The 17,919-nt window shown below is 45.9% G+C and overlaps 2 protein-coding genes across 2 annotated transcripts; one reads left to right on the top strand and one right to left on the bottom strand.

Moving 5' to 3' along the window:
• Positions 1-258: 258 nt before the first annotated feature.
• DND1 (DND microRNA-mediated repression inhibitor 1) lies at positions 259-5,585 on the top strand. Its single transcript, XM_035103513.3, has 5 exons — positions 259-392; positions 1,304-1,433; positions 2,259-2,720; positions 3,458-3,868; positions 4,897-5,585. Exons 1-5 carry the CDS (start codon positions 378-380, stop codon positions 4,911-4,913), a joined length of 1,035 nt encoding a protein of 344 aa, XP_034959404.1. The 5' UTR covers positions 259-377; the 3' UTR covers positions 4,914-5,585.
• Positions 5,586-5,638: 53 nt separating this feature from the next.
• Positions 5,639-16,175, bottom strand: WDR55 (WD repeat domain 55). The gene is made up of 8 exons (XM_035103512.3): positions 15,303-16,175; positions 13,022-13,170; positions 12,271-12,371; positions 11,387-11,474; positions 9,358-9,537; positions 8,499-8,598; positions 7,570-7,739; positions 5,639-6,788 (listed from the first exon to the last, which is right to left on the bottom strand). The coding sequence occupies exons 1-8, from the start codon at positions 15,432-15,434 to the stop codon at positions 6,464-6,466; spliced, it is 1,245 nt and encodes a 414-aa protein (XP_034959403.3). The 5' UTR covers positions 15,435-16,175; the 3' UTR covers positions 5,639-6,463.
• Between the last annotated feature and the right edge of the window lie 1,744 nt (positions 16,176-17,919).

Below are 17,919 nucleotides of genomic sequence, written 5' to 3'. Positions count from 1 at the left end.
CGCCGGCGCTTCGGTTCGGCGCTATGGAAGGCGCGCTTATGGCCCCAGCTGCGGCACGTGTGAATGGTGTGGGCTAGCTAATCAAAGGATTGGAAAGTGGTGGCGGTGCTGGTGGGAACGATCTCGGGGTCGAAGCGAAGAGAACGGCGGGCTTCGCCTGGCGCGCGCGCAAGGGATCCCGCTGACCAGGAAGGACCCCCGCCCCGGGAGCGCGTACACGGGGGGCGGAGGCGTGTGATTAATCTACCAATCAGCAGAGGAAAGCGGGCGGGGGAGCCGCCCCCGGGCTAGAAAAGGAGCGGCCGCCGCCCGCCAGTGAGGAGGGTGTGGCTGGGAAGGCGTTGCCCGAAAAGTACTGCACGCAGTTTTGGGGGGCCATGGATGGTGTGCAGGTAGGTAGTAGACTGAAGCCTCTTAGTTTTTTTTTCCTGTAGGAGGGAAGAGAAATGGTTGCGGTTGGAGGAGTCTGAGCCAAAATCTAGTTCTTTGGCGGACGGGGAGCTCGCCTGGCTCAAACCACGGACCACCTGTGGCTGCTCTTACCTGGGAGCGAATCTCGTTGCGCTTAAAGGCGTGCTGACTTTTAGAGCGTCGCGGTTGCTACCCTGCTTCCCTCCCTCGCAAATTAATACAGGTTCAGTGTTATGCGGGGGGGGGGGGAGTCGGCTGCGCGGCACGAGGTCCTCTCGCGCAAAGGGACTCTCCAAAATTGCTCCGAAGGAATTGGGAACAATTGCTTTCTGAAATGAGGGTTGCGACTGACACGTGTCTTTGCGAGACCGCTCTTGACCGTGATTGATTACTGAGGTACTGGTCCTGTCCCCCACCCCCAAAAAAGAGAATAACTCGATAAAGCTTTCGCTTCTTTAAAATCTGCTCAACTTCTGCGGTCTCCGGGCTCGGAATCCGCCCGTGTGGAGGGACGCGCCCGGCCCTGGATAGGCATTACCTTCTTCAATGGCCGAAGGCGGCCGCGTTAGTTGCACTCCTTCCCCTAAAAGCGAAGCCCCGTTGCTGAAGTGTGAGCGGCTTGTTAGTGCTGCCAGCGCCGGAGTCGTTGTGACCCCGAAGTACCTTGAACGTTCCCAAGGTGCTCCAGAAACAAACGCTCTGCTTCATGGGGCTGACCAGCAAAAGCTTCGTCGTTCCTGGGCTGCTGCTTCTGGAAGGCCTGAGCATGGGCCTCCCTTAATGCCATCAAGCAGCTGGATCGAAAAGATCCATTATGGAGAATATCTGCTTGGAAGTGCCAAATTAGGAAAGATGACCCAAGTCCGCCCCTGATTCCATGTTGTGTTTGTAGGTGTCTTGTCCTGCATGGAGCGAGGAAGTAAACCAGGCTAAAAAAACTGCCCTTCTGGCTTGGGTGGAAGAGACTGGAATCAAACTGGTACAGATCAATGGCCAGAGGAAATACGGTGGCCCTCCACCAGGTAAGTAGAAGATTATCAGCCTGGGATACACAGATCTGTCACCCAAGTATCACTTTTAGAAATACTGGTATGTGCTTAAGCTGCTTGGAGGCAATTGGAAGGTTACCACCTTTCAATTGTCATTTCTGGTTGCTGGAAATCTCACAAGCTGTTGCCCAGTGGGTGAGGGGAGCCTGAATTTCCCTGCTAATGCCCAAGCCCACAGAAGTTTCATGAAGCCTATTTTACTTGCTTATTGTACAGAATTGTAATAGAAATTGCTAAAAACTAAAGGCATTCACGTATGCTACTGCCTGAGGTCTTTCCCTTTGCTGTAGAATCTTGTATGGGGATGAAGCTGGTACTGTATAAAAGACAAGACGGTTACGACATGGAATCCTTTTATTTACTTTAAGACAATCAAGCATTGTTTTCACCCTCCATCAACTCGTGTGGTGTAGTGGTTAAGAGCAGTAGACTCCGTAATCTGGGGAACCGGGTTTGTGTCTCCGCTCCTCCACATGCAGCTGCTGGGTGACCTTGGGCTAGTCACACTTATTTGAAGTCTCTCGGCGTGTTTGTTGTGGGGGAGGAAGGGAAAGGAAAGGAGAATGTTAGCTGCTTTGAGACTCCTTAGGGTAGTGATAAAATGGGATATCAAATCCAAACTCTTCATGGAACCTTATGGAGAGACACTTTCATTTGATTCCTTTCTTGGAACGTCTAAAATGGCAACCATCAGCTGCTATTTTTATTTTCTGTACAACTACTGAGCTCTTTTCCCTTGTATGGAACATTTAAAAAAAAGAAGAGTCAATTATGCGTCTTCTTTTTCTTTTTCCGCAGGTTGGACTGGCAGTGTTCCACCACCTGGCTCTGAGATTTTCATAGGGAAGATTCCACAGGATATATATGAGGATAAACTAATTCCTCTCTTCCAGAGTGTTGGGAGGCTCTATGAATTTCGTCTCATGATGACGTTCAGTGGGCTTAACCGTGGCTTTGCCTATGCGAAATACGGAAACAGACGCAGTGCCCAGGATGCTATTGCCATGCTCAACAACTTTGAAATCCAGCCCGGCCACTCCATTTTGGTCTGCAGAAGTACAGACAAGTGTGAGCTCTCCATTGATGGTTTGTCTCTCTCTGTGAGAGAGGGACACCTTCTTCCAATGCTGCAGGAACTTACTGCCGGAGTCCTGAGTGTTTCCTTGCACCCAAGCCCTTTCAGAAGGGAGAGGCAGTTGGCAGAGGTGAAATACAGCTCCCACCAGGCTGCTGCAATCGCCAGGAAAACGCTTGTGGAAGGTTTGACTCATAAATATAGCAGTAAAGTATCATGTACTATAGGCAATAGAGGCTCGGAGCATGGGGTGCAGATGGCTCCTTATTGTATCCACCACTCAAGTACAGGAGCCAAATTCCACCCGCATCATTCAGCCCGGAGACTGAGGTTCACTTCCAAGGGTCTTCTGGCAATTCCCTTACTGTGGGAAGTGAAATTTCAGGGAACCAGGCAAAGGGCCTTCTTGGCAGTGGCACCTTCCCTGTGGAATGCCCTCCCTTCAGATGTCAAGGAGATAAAGAACTTACACAACTTTTAGAAGACATCTGAAGGCAGCCCTATATCGGGAAGTTTTTAATGTTTGGCTTTTTTATTTGAAAAATACATTTTTTGGAAGCCAGCCAGGTGGGAGGGGTATAAATAATAAAATTATTGTTGTTATTATTATTATTATTAGTATTAAGTGGCACTGGTCACCTAGTTACCTGCCAATTTCACCTTCATGGAAATTTCAGTGACAATATTAACTACTGAGAACTATTACATCATTTAATGTACATGAGAACTTTAGAGCTATCACTAGTGCATACAAACTCAAATTATGCAAGCAATGCAATTAGTATTCATATATTTTTAAGCTGTCTCTTTCATATGTCGTCTACTTTTATTTTTTCCTGCACTGCTGTCAATTGCGGGTGGAATACTGTTAGGAGAGGCCTATATTTGAATCAAATTTTAAATTGTTTCTTCTGTTCTGCAGGTAGTTTGTGCCTCTGTGGAGATGACATTGAAGTGGATTGGCTGAAACCAAATATAAAACAGGAACTCCACAGTGCCTCCGTTCAGGGCTTTCCGGAGATTCCACCATCCAATTTTTCCCACAGAGATTCCCCCTACAAAGCACCTTCTGGGCCTGTGCAATCCCCAGTGGGCAGTGTGCTGGACTACCTGAATCTGCAATGCAAGGAACGGCAGCTGGGGCTCCCTGTATTTCTTACAAAATGTATGCAAAAGAATCATGAAGGATGGTTACAGTTCTGGTATCAAGTGGTGATACCTAAATACCCATCGCCTTTCAGTGGGTTTATCTGGATCAAGCCAGAACGTTCTGGCTTGGGGGCCCACGAAAAGGCCAAGGATGCAGTGGCGTTGCAGCTACTCAAAGCTCTGGGTAAGTGTTGTTGCACAACTTCATCTTGGAAGCAGTGCTTCAGATTTGCTGAAAGGGAGCAAAGAGGCACTAGGTTGCCTTCAGGTCTCCCAGATGGTGAGCAAGGCAGGTGAAATCCTCAGCTAGGTCATGGGGCTTTTAACTGTTATAAAATTGATATAAGGAGGTAAAGGTAAAGGGGCCCCTGACCATCAGGTCCAGTCGTGTCCGACTCTGGGGTTGCGGCGCTCGTCTCGCTCTATAGGCCGAGGGAGCCGGCGCTTGTCCGCAGACAGCTTCCGGATCATGTGGCCAGCATGACAAAGCTGCTTCTGGCGAACCAGAGCAGCGCACGGAAACGCCGTTTAACTTCCCGCCAGAGCGGTCCCTATTTATCTACTTGCACTTTGATATGCTTTCGAACTGCTAGGTGGGGAGGAGCTGGGACCGAGCAACTGCCAACCTTCTGATCAGCAAGTCCTAGACTCTGTGGTTTAACCCACAGCACCACCTGGGTCCCCTAAACCTACCTAAATTAGCATTCTTTAAACAATATTTTTTTGTCAAAGAAGGATGCCTATTCTGTTCACCCAGCTTGCCACACTGAGAGATTGAAGCTAATGAATGGTGGCAGCATTTTATATAGAAGAGCACAGGGCTGAGAGGGGTAAGTTGAAGCTGGAGGTAGAAAACTTGCCTTCACTTGCTTGAGACTGCAACTCGGTACCTGTGGGTGCCCTAGATATCATTGGAACCTGGCCGGAGGTCCCTCGCACTACAAATTCTTTCAACTTTCCAGGCTAGGCTGCCTGGAGAGAGAATGCCTCTGGGGCATCCCTAAGAGACATCAAGATAACAAGGGTAGAGGGTGAGACAAGTGGAGGCCAGTGCATGGCCTTTTCAGCCTCCAAGCACTTCAGAAAAGGAGTTTTCCTGCCTTGTATGTTTGCAGAATAGGTGCCTTCCTGGTGGGTTCCTGTTTTGAGTGTGTTGACTGCTTTTCTGTATGTTGGCAACCCTAAAGCCTAACCTATTTCTCTTTCCAACAGGATGCCCAATGGTGTAAGAGAACAGTCTTCAAGTTCGAGAGAGGTCTGTGTCTCCTGTCATTGTCCACTAAAACCAGCTTGGATAAAATCCATGGGGAGAGAAAGTGTGCCTGGCATCTTGTCTTTGTTTTTTGGAGGAGAAGCATTGCTGCTTTTGGAGTCTTGTTAGATTTTAAATAGGTTGTCCATGCAGATCTCAGTACGAAATTGTTTTAAGTTAAGTTATTTGAGTATCCTTTTCAGTTTGGGGAAATAATGCATGCGTATTTCTCGACAGGCAATCTTAAGTTGGGGGCCTATCTTGCTTTCACAACTTTATTTCTGCCCCTCAGGCATGACAAGTACTGTGTAAAACTCTAGGGATGACTCCCGCCCGTTCCAACACCAAGATTTAGGGCTGCTTATTTTCTTTGTTTACACATAGAAAACATTATTATTCTTTTTATTTATTTAAGAGTTTGGAGAGCTTTCTCACTTGTTTGTGACAGTTTGAATTTGTTTTGTAGCTTTAGGCAAGGGGCATTGGACAATTTTTCATGCACAAAGGCTAGCCTTTTGCTTTAGGAGGAAACCCGCCTGTACTGATTATGTCTTCCTGGGGATTCAGGATGGTGTTCCCTGAATTCCTTCATGTGCCTCTTAATAGCAGAACACCAGGTGCCTTTTTAACACTATAAAAAGTTCCCAGTGAATAACAAAATGGATGTATGAAGATTTTAGGGAAAGGATCAGGCAGAGTCCCTTAAAATTTTGACTTTTTAATGTGCATCAAAAATAGTGAATGGCTAACATAGGCACTTGAATATTAAAATTGTTTTGAAAGAAATAAGTGTTGCAATATCCTTGTGTGAATCATTTGAAATCTGATAGATGATGTTATGCTGGGTTTTGTTTATTTTATTTACAATATAAAATCCACAAAATACATTTCTGTTGTGTCATGTTGTGTGTTTCAGAGAGTCCCCCTTCTGTATTGAAGGTTCAGGAGCCCTATCCCCTTTTTGTGTCTGGCTACCCTCCTTTGAAAGTAGTAGTTAAACCAGTACATACATATAAGACCAGGCATCCCCAAACTGCGGCCCTCCAGATGTTTTGGCCTACAACTCCCATGATCCCCAGCTAACAGAACCAGTGGTCAGGGATGATGGGAATTGTAGTCCAAAACATCTGGAGGGCCGAAGTTTGGGGGTGCCAGTATAAGACCAACAGCTTTCCTCCTCACTAGTATTAATCCTGTTTTCTAGCCTTTTCATTCCATGATACACTCCTCTTCCAACAGAAAGCACAGGCTTTGTCCTGGGGCAACTTGAGATCTACACCTTCCCCTTTTGTAGCAGCCAGACCATGTTTTTCTCATGACTATGCTGTGGAAGCATATATTTGTTTCACTGGATTGCAGTACACAGAAGACTGCAGTACGGGTTTTATTAGGCTCCCACACCTTTGCCCAATATCCTGCTGTTTTTTCAGCCAAATCTCTGCAAAAACTTGACAGTTTCAAACAGTCTTGGGTTATAAAGGTCCCTTCAGGGGAGGGAGCTGCTCATATCTGATCCATGCACATATTTTAGTCACTATCCGTTTCCGTGCCACTAGAGTCTTCATCCTTTGGCCCTGCTGCCTCCTCTTCTCTCAAGCCTGCAAAGAAATCCTCCCCAGTACCAAATGCCTTGAGACTCAAAGACTTCAGCTGCCCACTTTTCTTCTTTTTCTTTCTGTAATCGTCCACAATGACCGAGTTAAGCGAAGAGATGTCCCAGAACTTCACCTTCTGGTCATGGGCGCAGCTGGCCAGAAATGGGCCATTATGGCATTTGGCTAGCTGCTCAATAGGCTCCCCAACATGCTGCCCAACACTGCCAATCACCCGATTGGGCAAGATGTTCACGGCCCTGAAACAACAGGAAAAGGCCTGATTAAGAAAAAGCCAGCAGGTCCTCCGTAACAGCACCTGAAATTCATTCTACCTGCACTTTAAGATGCTCCGGTGAGGGTTGGGAAAGGAATCTTTTTCTAAGGCTCTAAATTCCTTTTAAAGGTTTAATTGATTAATGGAATATAATTCACGCAAAACAATGGGACAGTACCATAAGAGATTATACAAAGCTGTATAAACAAACCACAATCAGGGAAAGAATGAAGCTTAAAGGGGGGGGATGCAAATCTTAACAATCCTCTAGAGCAGGCATCCCCAAACTTCGGCCCTCCAGATGTTTTGGACTACAATTCCCATCTTCCCCAACCACTGGTCCTGTTAGCTAGGGATCATGGGAGTTGTAGGTCAAAACATCTGGAGGGCCGCAGTTTGGGGATGCCTGCTCTAAGCAGTGATCCTCAACCTTGGGCCTCCAGATGTTTTGAGACCACGATTCCCATCATCCCTGACCACTGGTCCTGCTAGCTAGGAATCATGGGAGTTGTAAGCTCTAGAGCAGTGTTTCTCAACCTTGTGCCTCCAGATGTTTTGGGACTACAACTCCCATCATCCCTAGCTAGCAAGACCAGTGGTCAGGAATGATGGGAATTGTAGTCCGAAAACATCTGGAGGCACAAGGTTGGGAAACGCTGCTCTAGAGATGTGCACTGTTATTTAAATTTGTATACTGTATTGCCCTATACCCGCGGGAGAAGCCTGTGGTTCCCAGGTTGACAAACAACCCATTGCCCTCTCACCTGATGACTCCGTCAGTGCAGCCTGTACACACAATGCTCTCTGTTACAGGGACCATGCAGTCAATGGACTCTGCCTTCAGTGCAAACCGATCACTGGTAGCCCCAAAACCATCCCAGTTGAAGAGGTAAATGGTTCCCTCGCTGGAGCCACAGGCCACTTTCTTTCCTCTCTGAGCAACAAACAGGAAATAAAGACTGTTTGACCCTTAAAAAAGCACGATCCTGATCCCCCTCACCAGTGCTATTTTCCTAGAGAAAGAGGGGCTGGAACTCGCCATGGACACCTCCCTCGTTCTCTTAGAATGGCAATGGTGCCCACCTGAGAAGTGCCGGAACTGAGTTCCCCCTGGAAAAACCCCTGCCCCTCACCAACAACTAAAAACCATGACATACCCATCCAAAGGCCTTTTTCTGTCTTAAGGTAAAGGGACCCCTGACCATTAGGTCCAGTCGTGACAGACTCTGGGGTTGCGCGCTCATCTCGCATTATTGGCCGAGGGAGCCGGTGTATAGTTTCCAGGTCATGTGGCCAGCATGACAAAGCCGCTTCTGGCGAACCAGAGCAGCACACGGAAATGCTGTTTACCTTTCCGCTATAGTGGTTCCTATTTATCTACTTGCATTTTGACGTACTTTTGAACTGCTAGGTTGGCAGGAGCTGGGACCGAGCAACGGAAGCTCACCCCGTCACAGGGATTCGAACCGCCAACCTTCTGATCAGCAAGCCCTAGGCTCAGTGGTTTAACCACAGCGCCACCTGGGTCCCTTTTCTGTCTTATTCTAAAGCAAATGGCAATGAAATAGGAATATTACGCTGCCCATCAATACATACTATTTTCGGCAAGAGCATGTTTCTAAGTCCCTTCTCCCACAAATGTTCAGTTCTGCAGCAGCTGCTCCTCAAAGGGCTGCTGAGTAATAGGGCTGACCTTCATCAGAGCGATGGCTGACAGGTCTCCATTCTGAGGCTCTGAGAGCAGCTCGAAGCGCCTTCTCCTGATGTTGAAGACTCCCATAGTTCCATCTCCACTGCAAGAAACAGAATGGAACGCGGTGATCATTTACTTATCAGGAGCATCCAAGGCAGCAGAATCAGCTGCGGCTCCAAGTGTTTCCAGTTACTTTGGTGTTCTGTCCACTAGAAGGATCTGTACATTTCAGGATATCAATAGGTATCCATTTCAATGGCCCTTGGAAAAGAATTTTGTGTGTGTGAGAGGGTGGGTGGGTGGGGAGGGAGTTGTGAGGAGTTTCAGGCTGGCAAAAGTTAAAAGCAGCCTGCATCTTTGTGTTTTGCTGTGTCGCCTGACCACTGGGAAGGAGGGAGCAAAGGGGGATCATGTTACAGTTCTTTGTTCTCTGAGTGTACATATTTCAGTTTCGTTTTTTGCCTGGCGAAGAGAGCAGTCGTGCCTTGTCTCTCGCCAGGGCTGTTCTTTATTGCTCTGTAAATAAAGCTTTTAGTTTAGAAGACAGAAGCTATTCTTTGTGATTTTTGTGTGCTGCTTCTTGTTAGTTCACACACAGCTTCTTAGCAGCGCAAGAAGAGAGACAGAAGATGATTTATTTTGCTATCTTTGCCAAGGTCCGCAGCTACTAAGGGGAAGCGGGCTGGACTATTGGAAGTTTGGCAAAGCCTCTAATGAGCCAACTAAATTAACTGCTCATTAGGAGGAAATCTTAACAGGAGTCTCTTAACAGCTCTTGGCCTCCCACTGCAGTCAAAGCGTCTCCACCACCGAAGTATAATAAACCAAGCCCACTAAAAACTGGAGAGTGCACGAGTACCTGGTGGTGAGCAGCAGTTTCTTGTTCCCATCGACGGCCATGTCACTGATATACTCCTCGTGCTGCTTCATTTCCATAAAGGAGGTGCCTTTGCGCAGATCCCACACTTTCAATTCCCCGCGGTCATCTCCTGTGGCAAACAAGTGCTCATCTATCACCAGCAGACTGTTCAGAGCAGAACTGTGGAAATTCCAGAGTTGTAGCAGCAGAATCCATGCTACAGATAGCCACTATATTACACAAGTGCCTTATTCCCTCTTGGAGTTGTTGCCCTCTGCAAGGTCTCAACAGCCCCACAGAGGCACCAGGAAGAAGGGAAGCAAACTGGAACTCCGCTAAAGGGCAGAATGAGGGGCTTGGTAAGAGAGGATCACCTGATCCTATGAACAAAGAGAATTCTTTCTCCGTACACGCCTATTATGGGAGCCACACAAGCAAGAGAAAATTCATATTCCCTCCGTAAAAGATGGCAAGACTTACTTCATTTCCACGGGCCCAACTGCAGGTGAAATTAGTGAACTTGTCAGTCATGTCCATTAACTTCAAGGGGTCCACACTCTCCCAACTTCCAGCTCCCAGTATTCCCTCCTCACTCTGAATGAAGTGTAGAAGGGAATAACAATAGAGGTACAGGGAGGGTTTAAAGCAAGGGTGGGGAACCTGGCCCAGGGCCAAAAGCCAGCCCTTAAGGCTTCTTGGCCTGGCCCTCAGAATTCTCCCCAGGTCACACCATCTCTGGCCCTGCTTTGCACCCCAAGTGGTGATGAAAGGTTATAGTGTGTGTGCGTGTGTGCGTAAGCCTTTTGGAAGGTCTTCACCAGCCAGTGGATGGACAACAAGGAGTGCACCAGTCCAGCTTCTCCAGGGAGAGAGCTCCAGAATCTGGGAGCAGCTACCGAGAAGGCCTTCTCCTGTGTCCCCACCAAGCATGCATTTGAGGGTGGCAGGACTGAGAGACGGGGCCCCCACCAAAGATCTCAGAGCCTGGGCTTTGTATGATGGAATATGGTCTATCAGATAACCTGAACCTAAGCTGTGTAGGGAGCTTTATAGGTCACAACCATCCAGCGAATGACATGTCATGAAGGCCACAGGGTGGTTCCTGATGCCAGTAGGCTGACTGCTTGCAATTATGCAGGTGTAACTGTGAAGTAAAACAGAGCTTACAGGATTAAAAGCTCTGGGATGTGACGGGGGAGGGGTTAAATCAGGCATCCCCAAACTATGGCCCTCCAGATGTTTTGGCCTACAACTCCCATGATCCCTAGCTAACAGGACCAGTGGTCAGGGAAGATGGGGATTGTAGTACAAAACATCTGGAGGGCCGAAGTTTGGGGATGCCTGGGTTAAATGCTCTTTGAGTTCAGTTGTACTTTCGCTTTTGTACAGGACAGCCATGGGTGAAATAGTCTCCCAGACTGATTTACTGCTTCTGTAAATAAACACTGCCAGATTAGAGAGATCTCGTTGGGAACTGCTGAAGCTGAAGAAACTCTGCTACGTTTCAGGAGCCAGCAAGTGAAGAGGGGTGCAGGAGGAAACGTGTGGGTGCCATTTGCAGGTTTCCGTTGTAAGACATTCTTACATTCTTCACAGCAGGCATCCCCAAACTCCGGCCCTCCAGATGTTTTGGCCCACAACTCCCATGATCCCTAGCTAACAAGACCAGTGGTTGAGGAAGATGGGAATTGTAGTCCAAAACATCTGGAGGGCCGAAGTTTGGGGATGTCTGCTTCACAGTACCAACCCTTTGCAAGCATCCATAGGACTGGACTGCGAGGAAGGTTTGCGGATTTCCTGCTGGCTACTACAAGCACCATCTTGATGAAAGAACTAGAAGTGAGACCAAGATTCAAATCCCCACTAGGGCTTGAAACTCTGGGTGACCTAGGGCCAGTCATGGCCTCCCAGCCTAATCTGTGTCACAGATTAAATGAGAAGGGGGAGAACCAGGCACACCACCTTGAGCTCCTTGGAGGAAAAGGAGTAAGCGCACTCCTATAAAAGCTTACTTGTCCCCATTGCTTACTTGTGAGCCTTGGAGAACCTTGTCACAAGACGACCTTCCTCCACACTTAGAATATGAATGGATTTATCTTTGGACACCGTAAAGAGCTCTAGAAAATGGAGAGGAACACACCGATCACTGGATATACTCAGTAATTTAAAGGGAATATTTCCTGACTCCCTTCTGAAATGGAATAGCCAGAACTTCACATCAAAATCTATGAGCAGCTACACCAGAGAGTATAAAAGCAGTCCTGTTTATTTGATTAGATTTCCCAGAAATATTCAAAGGATATTGCCCCAGCATTATTCAGAAGTTTACTGAAGATAAAATGTTAATCTGAAAATAATGACATACAGATAATTCTTCAGGAATCTGTTAACATATACACTCAGTGCTTTTTTTCTGGGGGGACGCAGGGGTATGCATTCCCCTAAACATTTTGTGACTCTAAGTTTGGCCTCATTGAGGGTCAGTATTTCAATATGAGTAGGAAAATGAGAGTACCCCTAAACATTATTTTTTAAAGAAAAAAAGCACTCTATACATCCAAATATGTAATGTTCTCCAGCATGAAATTGCATTGCCCGTTATTGAGACGTGCTTGCTATTTTGGGATCAACATAAATATCTAGTAAACTATCACGCCATAATGCATTTTTTAAAAGTTTACTCTAAGCTTTTTCTCCTGCTGGGATTCAAACAGACTCATACAGGTTTATTCAGAAATACTATTCTGCTCAAGGGGGCTTAATCCCACAAAGGTGTGCATGGGATTTCAGCCTTAGCACCCCTTATTCAGGATGATAAGCAGAAGATGCTCATTGTTCTAGTGAATGCGTCTCCAAGACACTGCATAATTGGGAACCAAGAAATAAACAAGGCACAAAGAGGGAAGCACTCACTTTGTCCATCATGGGAAAAGGACACTTCCCGGCAGGATTTTAAATGATGTCCTGAAGACCAAAGTTCCTTGTTCCCACCTTCCAAACAGGAATATGAATATCTGAAATATTTAAAAAGGTGGAGGGGTCATCAAAGAACCTGTTGAAAGCAACTGGGAAAATTATACCTAAAGATGAAAATTGTACTGGAGGAAGATTGGCAGAAGAGTTGAAAGGGAATTTCAGTCTATGATATGGTACACAACAAAAATTTATGATAACTTTTTTAAAAAAGGAAGGGCAAGTCAGATATCTGTAGGACTGTTTCTTGAAACTCCCCAGTTAGGCAGAAATGAAAGCTGTTGCCTTCATGCCCTGCTTCTGAGCCCTCAAACTGGCCCCTTGATATGAACAGATGAAGGAACCAAAAACTTGCAAATGGAATATTATTAATATTTGCAAAGTTTTCTTGGCATACCTTCATCTGGGTGCAGAACGTATTTTCTGCCAGCAACTGGGGTGATGGGTAGAAAAAGGCTCTGGAACAGCCCCATCACCAGGCTCTCTTACACAGGAGATTCTCATTCATCAGATAGCTAAGTCATGATAGGTTCTCCCTATAGTGCAAACCGACAATGTAAGTCCTCTATCTTGCTGGACTACTGATATGGGAAGGGGGGGGGACCACTCTTTGGATTTTATTCTTGCATCACCCCCATAAGGGCTCACCCAGTTATGCCATCAGCACTTTTCTCAGAGAAGCTGTACTCACAAATAGACATCACCATCCACGTCTCCAGCAGCCAGGACATCCCGGCAAGGGTGAAAAGCAATAGTGTTTGCTGCTGCCTCAAGGGAAATGTCTTCAGGGGTGTCTCGAGGTCTAGGCTCAGGTTCTGTTTCCTCCTCACTTGAATATGCCTTGGTGGGGAATGAAAGGGAAGAATCAGAACTCCACAAAGGCCCTACAACCCTCAACTTTCAGAGGTCACCATCAAAGGCACTATGTGATATATTGGTTGATCTATTGAGAACTGGCTGAGACATGCCTGGTGGGTCTTGATGTACCAACATAGAACTTTCTATTATTTTCTGTGCAATTCTAAAATACATAGTAGGCAAACATCTTTATTAGATCAACCAAAATTGCTATACTATGGATTATGGAATTTTTATATTATACAGCAATAGCTAATGGCCATACATGCCTGAATCAGCACAGCCACCTAGCTCACGTAAGAACATAGGAAAAGTGCTACTGGATCAGCCCAAAAACCTGTCTAGGCCTGATTTTAGAGTGGCCAGCTAGATCCCTACAGGACGCCTTCAAGCAGGACCTGAGCACAACTGCACTCTGCTCTTTTGCAGGTTTCAGCAACTGGTATTCAGAGACTTCCTTATCCAAATTTCCAACCACCCCCTTACCAGTTTTCTGTATATAATGTATTCAAATATTTTTGTTGTTGTTGATCTTTATTTTCAGCAACATGCTCCTTTAATTTCTAAAAATCCCTTATTGTCTGCTTGCATTTTCTTTGGCTATAGTTTATTTTCCTTTTTTGTTCTCCTCATGCAGAGGATTTCAGTTTTCTGAAAGAAAACAGCTTTCTCTGCTCTTTAACTGCACTGCCCTTCTTTTGACCCTGGCAGTACCTTTCCTCATCTGTGGTATACTTTGAAGTCATCTTATTTTACTTGTTATATTGCAGTTTTTATTAGGGTTTTGTAGTCATTTTGGATTATGTGGAATGCTTTATCTGAGTGGATGTGGTAACAGAGTAATTTCGTTGTTCCCGCCTGCAAGGGGACAATGACAATAAAGTATTAAATTGGGTCTCAAATCCAGACATCCAGAGATGGAGCATTTGGACAGGTAAAACTGACGTCACTGGCTTGACCCTGCCAAGCATTTTTTAAAGCCAGATTTCTCTTGTGCACCACATTCTCATCTGACCAGTTGATGCCTCCCTTTCCTCTGTGATGCCTCTCACATTAAGCTGGTGAGTCAACTCATTGCATAGTTAGCAAAGGTGACCATGGGAGGCATCACAGAACCTAACACTCTTGCCCCCCAGTTCTGCTCCTGCAGTGCTGAAATGTTATAATTGGTGTGTGTGTGTGCACAGCAGGCATCCCCAAATTTCGGCCCTCCAGATGTTTTGGACTACAATTCCCATCTTCCCCGTCCACTGGTCCTGTTAGCTAGGGATCATGGGAGTTGTAGGCCAAAACATCTGGAGGGCCGAAATTTGGGGATGCCTGGTGTGCAGTACAGTATTCTGCTTTCTGCGAAGCGGGGGAGGGGCAGTATGGGATATATACTGTCCTGTATTGATATATTATGCTGTCTGACAAATTAAAGGGGGGGGGAGTTACCAGCTAGGGGTCATAGAATCATAGAGTTGGAAGAGACCACAAGGGCCATCCAGTCCAACCCCCTGCCAAGCATGAAACACCATCAAAGCATTCTTGACATATGCCTGTCAAGCCTCTGCTTAAAGACCTCCAAAGAAGGAGACTCCACCACACTCCTTGGTAGCAAATTCCACTGCCGAACAGCTCCTACTGTCAGGAAGTTCTTCCTAATGTTTAGGTGGAATCTTCTTTCTTGAAGTTTGAATCCATTCAAAAACCCTCTCTCTTTTAAATTACAAACTTTTATTGAACACTTTTAATACAATTACCTAGCATGAAGTGTTGTCTCTTCCAAGACAAATACATGTGCAGGTAAAGTGCCCACGCCCCCAAGGGGTGCGACTTCCCTCTAAAGCGGCGGCGGCCCCCGTGCTTTTGCTCCTAAACCGTATAGCTGGAGAGCTCACGGAGGCAAACCCGCCTTTCTCCGGCTATCACCCTCTATCCCTTTTTTGGGGGGGGGTGGCATTTCTCCAGCAGCACACGAGGCCCGCTGAGCCTCTTCTGGGGCCGGGGAAAGGCAGCCTTAGCAGGGCGGGCGGGCAGCCACCCCTGGCCCCCGGTGTCTTCTTTTGGCAAAGGCGGAGGGGTCTCCGCTGGCGCTTAGTTGCCAAGAAGCGCTCAGGAGAGGCACTCACCTGCTCGGGCGCAGCCATCTTTACGCACACGCGTCTTGCTCCGGCAGATGCGCCCGGAAATGCTGGCGTTTGCGCGGCGGCGGAAGGGCGGAGAGGAAGGCGAGGAGGAGGGATTTCCTCCAGTTCATGCATATGCGATTAGAGGAAGAGACTGAGCACTCCCGAAATGCGGGAGGCGGCAATTTGATTCCTGTTTAATGCCAGTTTTGTTTGGAAAGTTGGTGGGCAGATTCGTGAAAACTGGTTTGTGACTTATTATTGTGCGATCTGTCCATATGAAATCTTGTTTTTCCGCATTTACTCAGTTTTCTGACTGATGTTGATTGGATTTAATTTATGGTTATAGAATTATAGAATTGTAAGGAACCCCCTAGGGTCCAGCCCCCTGCAATGCAGGAAACTCAGCTAAAGCATCCTTGACAGATGGCCATCTAACCTCTGCTTTAAAACTTTCAAGGAATTTAATTTGCTCAGAAATTATAAATAGTGGTAAAAAAACTACCGGTATTGTGTCTTGCCCAAATAATGCTCTTTCTGACCCAGTTGTGTGAAAGATTCTGGTTGCTGATGGTGGAAGCCAGTGTGTAAATGCTATGACGTGATGTTGACAGTGCAGTTTTTCTAAATAATAATAAAAAAATCTTTAGGGGTACTCTCATTTTGACTCAGGAAAATCACCATTTTAGAGTTCTGATCAGGAAAAATAAATACAGTAAATGGACAAAAGTACAAAGATTCACAAAATGTTTAGGGATATGCGTACCCCTGTATCCCCCCAGAAAAAAAAGCACTGGATGTTGAATTTTTTAACTTTTAAAAATGGTCATGTCCATGAAAAGAATGTCAATGCAATGCATCCATATTATTTCTCTGGTAGCGGTGAAGAAGAAGAAGAGTTTGGATTTGATATCCCGCTTTATCACTACCCTAAGGAGTCTCAAAGCTGCTAACAATCTCCTTTCCCTTCCTCCCCCACAACAAACAAACAAACAAACAAACAAACAAACAAACAGTGGAAGAGCATTGTGCACCAGAGCAGCTCAGGGATTGAGCCTGCTGTTTAATGTATGTTTGAGGTAGAATTAAAAGAGAAAAAGAGGTGTACAGCAACACTATAATGCAATCCAGAATTGCATCTGTATAAGGTGCTACACTCAATATGCCAGCAAGTTTGGAAAACCCAGCAGTGGCCAGAGGATTGGAAAAGATCAGTCTACATCCCAATCCCAAAGAAGGGCAGTGCCAAAAAATGCTCCAACTACCGCATAGTCAACAAAAGAGTGGCAAAAGCTGTAATGGGATGCAATCTCAAAAATGACAGAATGATCTCGATACGAATCCAAGGCAGACCTTTTAACATCACAGTAATCCAAGTTTATGCACCAACTACCGGTGCTGAAGAAAGTGAAATTGACCAGTTCTATGAAGACTTACAACACCTTCTAGAAATGACACCAAAGAAGGATGTTCTTCTCATTACAGGGGATTGGAATGCTAAAGTAGGGAATCAAGAGATAAAAGGAACAACTGGCAAGTTTGGCCTTGGAGTTCAAAATGAAGCAGGGCAAAGGCTAATAGAGTTCTGTCAAGAGAACAAGCTGGTCATCACAAACACTCTTTTCCAACAACACAAGAGACGACTCTACACATGGATATCACCAAATGGGCAGCATCGAAATCAGATTGATTATATTCTCTGCAGCCAAAGATGGAGAAGCTCTATACAGTCAGCAAAAACAAGACCTGGAGCTGACTGTAACTCAGATCATCAGCTTCTTATAGCAAAATTCCAGCTTAAACTGAAGAAAGTAGGAAAAACCACTGGGCCAGTAAGATACAATCTAAATCAAATCCCTTATGAATACACAGTGGAAGTGAGGAACAGGTTTAAGGATTTAGATTTGGTGGACAGAATGCTTGAAGAACTATGGATGGAGGCTCGTAACATTATACAGGGAGCAGCAACGAAAACCATCCCAAGGAAAAGGAAATGCAAGAAAGCAAAATGGCTATCCAACGAGGCCTTACAAATAGCGGAGGAGAGGAGGCAAGCAAAATGCAAGGGAGATAGGGAAAGATACAGGAAACTGAATGCAGATTTCCAAAAAATAGCAAGGAGAGACAAGAGGGTCTTCTTAAATGAGCAATGCAAAGAAATAGAGGAAAACAATAGAATGGGGAAAACCAGAGATCTGTTCAAGAAAATTGGAGATATGAAAGGAACATTTCGTACAAAGATTACCATAATCAAGGACAAAAGTGGTAAGGACCTAACAGAAGCAGAAGACATCAAGAAGAGGTGGCAAGAATACACAGAGGAATTATACCAGAAAGATATGGAGGTCTCGTACACCTCAGGTAGTGTGGTTGCTGACCTGGAGCCAGACATCTTGGAGAGTGAAGTCAAATGGGCCTTAGAAAGCATTGCTAATAACAAGGCCAGTGGAAGTGATGATATTCCAGCTGAACTATTTAAAATTTTAAAAGATGATGCTGTTAAGGTGCTACACCCAATATGCCAGCAAGTTTGGAAAACTCAGCAATGGCCAGAGGATTGGAGAAGATCAGTCTACATCCCAATTCCAAAGAAGGGCAGTGCCAAAGAATGCTCCAACTA

Source organism: Zootoca vivipara, chromosome 8, assembly GCF_965207765.1.
Source record: "Zootoca vivipara chromosome 8, rZooViv2.hap1.1, whole genome shotgun sequence".
NCBI classification, from domain to species: Eukaryota; Metazoa; Chordata; class Lepidosauria; order Squamata; family Lacertidae; genus Zootoca; species Zootoca vivipara.
The sequence above is the reverse complement of the archived record's forward strand: the minus strand, read 5'-3'. Positions and strand labels throughout refer to the sequence as shown.